This window comes from Littorina saxatilis, unplaced genomic scaffold, assembly GCF_037325665.1.
Source record: "Littorina saxatilis isolate snail1 unplaced genomic scaffold, US_GU_Lsax_2.0 scaffold_1630, whole genome shotgun sequence".
Lineage (NCBI taxonomy): Eukaryota > Metazoa > Mollusca > Gastropoda > Littorinimorpha > Littorinidae > Littorina > Littorina saxatilis.
In genome coordinates this window covers 2,351-10,145 of record NW_027126926.1, presented here as the reverse complement: position 1 = coordinate 10,145, position 7,795 = coordinate 2,351, and the positions used below count along the sequence as shown (strand labels likewise).

Here is a 7,795-nt window from a genome sequence, read left to right as displayed (position 1 = left end):
GCACTCCATGTTGTTCGAAGTGCTTGTGAAGATGGTGGCAGATGATGTGCTCAAGGAGCTTACAGGCGACCGAGGTCAGGGATACTGGGCGGTAGTTCTCAGCTTTGTTCCTATCGCCCTTCTTGTAGACAGAGGATATGTTCGCTGATAGCCAGTCTTTCGGGAGCTCGCCTGACTCGATGGAGGTGGTGAATATCGCCGTCAGGGATGGGGCAATGGAGTCAGCGCACGTCTTCAAGATGCGGTTTGGTATGCCGTCTGGTCCCGATGCTTTGTTGAGCTTGAGGTTCCTCAGGAGTTTTGCAACACCTTCGGTAGTGATGGTAATCTTCTCAAGTGGGGGGACTGGGGTGCCTTTCAACTCTGGTGGAGGAGAGTCATCACGCTTCGTGAAGACGGACTGGAACTGTTGTAGCAGTATCTTGGCTTTGGAGGTGCTGTCGCTGTGTAAGGAGCCTTCTTTGTAGAGTGGCGAGACTCCAGCGTTGTCCTGTCTGCGTGACTTGACGTATCGCCAGAAGGGTTTGGTGTCGTTTGTCTTCAGGCTCTCCTCGATGGTGGAGTTGATGTGGTTCCACTCCGCCTGCTGCATCTGGCGTCGACATTCTTTCTGGGCGAATCTGTAGTTCGTCCAGTTGCCAGTTTTCTTAGCTTGTTTGTAGAGCCTCTTCTTGCGTTGCAGGATTTTCTTCATCTTGCGGTTGATCCACGGTAGGCTGTAGTTACTTCGCCGGAGTGTGGATGGTATGAAACGCTCGACGGCAGCCATGAGTGACGATTTGAAGCGGGTCCACATGACCTCTACAGATTCACCCTGTTCTTTCATGGTGTTGATCTCTTCTGCTAGGTGGTCTAGTTCAGTCGTGATGTTACTCCATCTGGCTTTTGAGTAGATGAGTTGTTTCCTTGGTTTTTCCTTGATGCGATGGGGGTGGATATCCACATCGGTGATGACGATGCTATGGTCTGATATGCCTGGTATTGACCTGGAACTTTTGCAGAGTGATGGGTTTGAGGTGAAGACCAGGTCGAGGATGTTGTCTTCACGCGTTGGTTGGTCATGAATCTGAGTGAGAAAGTTGGTTGTGGTGGTGTCAACCAGGAATTGCTGCACTGACCTCTCTGGAGCTCCTGCCTCTACAGCGCCACTGCTCCAGTTCACGTTGGGACAATTGAAATCGCCCACAAGTAGTACGTGTTCTTGGCGGTTGTCAGCTGTGATCTTGCACAAGGATACATCCAGTTAATCGAGGTCGCGTTGGTTGCGGTGAGGCATGTAAAAACACCCTACTGATAGGTCTTTGTTTCGTTGTAGGTGAATACGGGTCCAGATCAGTTCACAGTCTGCATCAAGTTCAGGTTGGAGTGACGATACCAGGCTCTTGTGCACTAATATAAAAACACCACCAGCTAGTGTACTGCGATCTTTCCTGTAGCTGACGTATCCCTCAGGGAAGACTTCACTCTGCTGCACGTCTGACTTCAACCATGATTCCGTTCCACAGATAACGTCCGGCTTAGTGTAGTTCACGACAGCATCAAATTCTGCCTTCTTCTTTTCGATGCTACGGCAGTTGACTGTCATTATCCGTAAGTTCTGCTTCCTGGGTAGGTCGAATACAGAGCTGGCGTTTGCGGAGTGGCGGGATGGGGGGTCACGGGGGGGGTGGGGTTGGTGAACGTGGTGAGTCTTCATCATGGAGACTGGTGTTCCGGCTGCCTGCTGATGCTGTTGCAGGTCGATGTTTGCTTGCCGTGGGTGGGGTGGGGTAAGCACCATGGGGGCTGCTGGTTTTAAGTGGGCTAAATCCGCGACTCTGGTTTAGGGAAGGAATGCTGCCATCCAGGCACTGGAGGGGGGAGTAGTAGTTATCCGAGTCAAGAGAATAACTTCTGAATGTGAATGAGCTACAATTTAGGCTGTCACATCTCGGGCAGATCCACACTGCACTAGGTTTCTGAAGGGCTTCAAAATCGATTAATCAGGCGTAGATAGTTCAATACATGATTTATGGAACCAGATGTCACAGTCATCACACTGAATGCAGTCACAACACTCAACGTCCCTATCGCACAAACCACAAGGGTAGTAGATCTTTCCGCGTGGACCAGGGTTGAGATGAATATCTCCAGCAAGTAGTAGAGAGAGCAAAGCAAGAAGCGCTAGCTTGACGACGAGGCTGCTTTGAGAAGTTTAACACTTTCCTGATGTTTCTCCCAGTACACTGCCCTGGTGTTTTTAGGTCAAAGTGTGGTGATCGCTGGGTGCCAATGTGGCAGAAAAACAAGAACAAGCTAAGAAGCCCGAAGGTGAGCCTGAATGAACACATTTTGGTTTGATCTTATCAGATTTGCGGCACTGTCTCACTGTTTACGAGAAAGGAAAAGTCTAGGCCTACTACTATAATAATAGTGGCAGCGTCGCCTGACTGTCACATTCACAGTGCCGAGGTGGCATGACGGCGGCGAATGAATTTTCTGTGCTAGCACATCCTACACTATCCGTATCAGCACTTGTGTGTCTGATGAGTTTCACAATGTTTGAAAGCTGATTTACGATGATACGATCAAACGTAACAGGGTTGGTTCACAATCGAGTGAGAATGAAAATGGCGGGTACTCACTGACGGGCTAGTTTTCCGAATAAGGTCCACAAAGTTTCTAAAAAACAAGTAAAAGTACCAAAGTCCGTTGCACAATTGTCTAAACTGACGATCTTTCCACCCTAATATTAATGTCTTAGTGCCCCCCAGCCTTCAAATGATCGCTGATGTTGTTGGGATCGCGGTTGACCAAATCAAGTTCTGCCATTTTGGAAGATGTTCACTGTAGCTTGTCCGAGCCTGTCAAACTTTGTGGTCCCTCCGGTGTGAGTGAGCGATAAGGGCGACGCACTCAACGCTTTAGCTTGACCACTTTCAAGCCAAGAAAGGGTCAAGATTTTCCAGCCAATACGTGAGTTTGTTTGTCTTGAAGCCATGGCTTCTGCAAGTATGTTCAAGTGGACTTGTAGTTAACAAAACAGTCAGAGTCTTGGTACCAAGTCTTTGAGTGGAGAGAAAAAGAGAGGGGGAGGGGTAGAGAGAGAGTGTGGAAAGAAAGAGAAAGTAGTGGGGGAGAGAGAGTAGGAGTGAGAGCGCATAGTTAGGAGAGAGCGGGCAGCGAGAGTGGGGGAGGGGTGGGGTTAGAGAGAGAGAGAGAGAGAGAGAGTGAGAGAGAGAGAGTGAGAGAGAGAGTGAGAGAGAGAGAGAGAGAATGGGGAGAGAGAGAGTGATTTAGTGAGTGAGTGAGTGAGTGAGTGAGAGGGGGGGGAGAGAAAGAGAGTTAGAGAGAGAGTGAGTGAGTGAGTGAGTGAGTGAGTGAGTGAGAGAAAAAAAGTTGATTTTTGTAAAGATGAATATATATCTAAATAATAGATTTTCAAATTAATAAACAAATATAAAAATAAACATACATAAATCAATAAATGAATAAATGTGCACACACAAACACACACCCATGAACACACACACACACACACACACACACACACACACACACACACACACACACACACACACACACACACACACACACACTAACACACACACACAAACTCACACACACACACACACACACACACACACACACATACACACACACACACTCACGCACACAATTTACAAAAACAGTTCATGGCTTTGCCAGTTTATGACGTTGCCACACACATATAAATACAGACATAGTTTACTGTGACTGCATTTGCCACAAAAAGTTACATGGGTAACGATGATTAAAATTGCACACATATACTGTAAAAGGACTAATTTTAACCTGTTTTGCACGAGAAACTTCATCGCATAGGAGACGGTAAACTGAGGTAAACTCAGGTAAAACTCAGGTAAACGTGTTATTTTGTATAATCTGTTTGCACGAGAAACGTCAAATTTACCGCATGAAATACACGGGGGCGAGATGGCACTGCTTGGGGCGGCGAGATGGCACTCTTGACAGTTTGAAAGCAAGTAGACCGTGAAGTCGGCGACTACAAAGCGGCTGCGAGATGGGAGGCGGCGAGTCGATTCCTCGCCCATTCTTGTCATAGTTCAGCGTTTCTGTGTAATCGGTCTCGACTAAAAAATTGTAGCGACAGACTGATAGGTCCGAGTTGTCGAGATTGACTCTCATACCCAGGAACTCTCATGTCAAATTTCATAAAGATCGGTCCAGTAGTTTAGTCTGAATCGCTCTACACACACAGACAGACAGACAGACAGACAGACAGACAGACAGACAGACAGACAGACAGACAGACACACATACACCACGACCCTCGTCTCGATTCCCCCCTCTATGTTAAAACATTTAGTCAAAATTTGACTAAATGTAAAAACCAGCATAGTATACCTTGCAACACAGTGTGACATTTTACAAAGCGGGGTTATATTAAAGTACCACACATCTAGCTGATTAGACTGATTGACCATAAGTACACAAGTCAAGGCTAATTCAAGAGACAATAGGATGGTTCCACGAAATACCTGCCAACACCCACTCATACAATAATAGCCAAATGACCAACAGAACAAAAGGAATCATGGTGGTGAAAGTATTTTGTTTGACTATAGATCACTGCATTATGTGTGTATACTGACCAAATTATTACAAATAGCTATTATAAGTATAGAAAGATCAAATAGCAACATAAGAGGGTGAGTATAAAAGCTTAAATCAGGTTTGTGGAGCGCTTGTTCGAATTCTAAAGCCTTGGGGACAGTCGAGAATACCTGTGAAAACCACTCCAAATCACAATGGCACATCTCGATCTAGTCAACCGTGACCCCAATAACATCAATGACCACTTGAAGGTAAGATTTTGAAATGTACTATTTATGTACTGATTTTCCTATGTTTATTACAAGCAGTTTTGTTACAGCGAATCCTTTCCAATCAAAACGATTTTACTTTGCTATCTCTTACATGAGAAATTGCAATTTTGAGTAATGTATTGTCCTAACGAAATGCTCCATACTCTTCTTAGCGAAATAACTTCGAAGTTAATTCAAAGTCGACTTTCAGGAAATGTGCAGATTAATTAATGTTTTCAAACTACATGCTGTACACCGTATTTGGATTTAACAGTGGAGTGCAGATATTGTTTAGATTTGTAGGGTACATACAATAAACTAGCAAACACTATGGCAACCGTAAGACTTCTGTAGTAAAATAATAAAGTACTCATTTCCTAATGATTTATGGAGCTACTAATAATAGTTTAGGCACACTGATCCATACACCTTCTCCTAATGGCTAAACGTGATTTCTCCAATAGGCTCTTTGTTGAATTGTCTAAAAATTTCTATACTCAAAGACATATATTTATTTATCTATTCATCTATCTTATCTATCTATCTATCTATCTATCTATCTATCTATCTATCTATCTATCTATCTATATATATATATCGATCTACCTATCTATCTATCTATCTATATATCTATCTATCTATCTATCTATCTACCTATCTTCCTGTCTGTGTGTCTGTCTGTGTGTCTGTCTGTGTGTCTGTCTGTGTGTCTGTCTGTGTATCTGTGTGTCTGTCTGTCTATTCGTCTGGCTTTGTTGTGTTCTGAACATAAATACCCCCAGCAGGTGCAAACAGCTTCAGCTCAGTAAAGCGTCACAAATGTAAACCTCAACTCTATATATCACAGGTCGCCTTCGAAGATGTCTTGGCGGAACCCGAAGGGGCTCACTCCATGGACTGCGTGTGGACCAACTCCTACAGGTGCTTCAACTGCTGGAAGGACTTGTGCTACATGATCAGCACCCTATGCTGCGGGCTGTGCCTCGCCATGGAATGGGGTTGCGAGTTCGCTGGCATCGCTTTCTGGCACGTCTGGTACATCACTCCTTGCATGAAGGTTCTGGAACTCAACTGTGGCTGTCTGCAGAAGCTGTACGGAATGTGTGTCCACTGCTGTATGGATCCCTGCTGTGAGGCCTGCGGTCTGCTCTTCACTGCTTTCAGGAAAAACTAGCTGGACTGTTCGAAATTGAAATGAAATTCTGTTCTTTACCGGAAGACTTTTTTCTCCCTAAGAAGACACTCCCCCCAAAAAAGACGGAAGGATATCACTTTTCAATGCTTTTAGGATAAACATGATGACAGTTCAAATTGAAATGAAAATTTTAATCATTTGCGAGATTTCTACTTCCAGAGATTGAGTTTTACCCAAGATGGCTTTTTTGTATGACTGACTGATATTACGCTTCAGTGCCTTTAAAAACGTTATAATTGAAACAAATAGTATTCACCAAGATGCCTCTTCCCGTGAAGACAATCTGTTTTTCAAAAGAAATCTTGTTGTCGTCTGGCGTGTTCTTTTTGTCTAGAGACGGGTCAGAAGACAAGATATTATGCCTTTAGCTTTTTTTACCCTTATATAATAAAAGTCAATCAAATAAAGATCCGCCTGGGTCTGGGGTGTTGTGTCGTTTCTAGGACGGCCTGCTCTTTTTGGCAGATTTGTAAATGGGACTTGTTTCTGTTCGACAGCCTATATTCTTGAAGTTTGGGATAATTTGAGAATTAAAGGACATTTTGAAAAGTTAAGTGCCTCTATTTTTTTATTTTTTTATTTAATTTGTGTGCTCATTATTCATTTTTAAAGAGAGTACAGGATAAACAGTGTAAAGTCGTGTGGATCTGCGCACACCAACGTTCTTAAAGTCGACACGACCGGCGCTTTTTTTTTTTTTTTTTTTTTTTTTTTTTTCTTGATGATTTGTGTGTCTTATGCTGAACGCACCCGTCGCGATATAACCTTGAACGGTTGAAAACGACGTTAAACACCAAATAAAGAAAGAAAGAAAGAAAGTGCTGAACGCACACAAAACGGTCCATAAACAAGAACGTTAAAAAAAAGATAAAAAATAAAAAATAAAAAAAAGAACGTTACTGTGGCTAAAATCAACCTTAATCCATCGTCTTTGATAGCGATATGACCGAGTCATTGCGTGGTTGTTTTCTTGTACAAAACAGCGGGTATACAAATGTACATATATCAAAAGGAACCTTTGGTAAAAAATGTTATTTTCTTCAAGTGCCAACTGATTGGAAAACCCGAAAAGACTTTCCAAGGGGGCTGTGGCGTTAGATTGTAAATAAAAGTAAGAGCACGACTCTTGAGTCTGTTACTCCTGTTTACATTGTATGAGTGTGTGCGTGTGTGACATATTCACATTCAATCTTTAATCAATTACAAATAAAGCGAAACATTCACAGGCGCCTCGAACTATCGCTCTCTAATTCAATGGGTGTTAGAAAGCAAGTACATTCATCCCCCCCCAAAAAAACCAAAAAAACAAAAAACCAACCCCCCAAAAACAACCCTACAATAAACAAAGTAAGCACATCTCGATTAAATTAACACTCGATCAAGGTTGACTAAGACAAAAAGAACACAATTTGGTGCCGGTGTAATATGCGCCCAGCTTACTCCTGCTTTCAGATTACTCGTTCGGCCTCGTTAATCTTGTATAAACTCCACACTGAAAAGCCCCCCCCCCCCCCTCACTTCCATGGTACTGACGATCGAGCCGGCTTAGGTATTTAACACTTATGTGGTCATACAATTTTCTTCATCGTAAAATTCCTTCTCTTCTCATTCAAGGGACGTAACCACTCGGTACACATTTTCGAAGAAATCGAATTTTTAGGTGAAATCTATTACATTTTAACATTCTGGTTGAACGAATTTGACCCCATAAATATAAAATACCTAAACTTGATCATCAGTACCATGGGAGGGA

General features: G+C 43.3%; 1 protein-coding gene across 1 annotated transcript; it reads left to right on the top strand.

The window, feature by feature from the left end:
* Nucleotides 1-4,790: 4,790 nt before the first annotated feature.
* LOC138955410 (caveolin-1-like) lies at nt 4,791-7,380 on the top strand. Its single transcript, XM_070327024.1, has 2 exons — nt 4,791-4,847; nt 5,695-7,380. Exons 1-2 carry the CDS (start codon nt 4,791-4,793, stop codon nt 6,019-6,021), a joined length of 384 nt encoding a protein of 127 aa, XP_070183125.1. The 3' UTR covers nt 6,022-7,380.
* The last annotated feature ends 415 nt before the right edge of the window (nt 7,381-7,795 follow it).

Bases quoted from the DNA above. Each gene is read 5' to 3' on its own strand.
- LOC138955410 (XM_070327024.1), top strand. From the start codon at position 4,791: ATGGCACATCTCGATCTAGTCAACCGTGACCCCAATAACATCAATGAC. The intron at 4,848-5,694 runs GTAAGATTTTGA...TATATATCACAG, and splicing joins ACATCAATGACCACTTGAAG to GTCGCCTTCGAAGATGTCTT.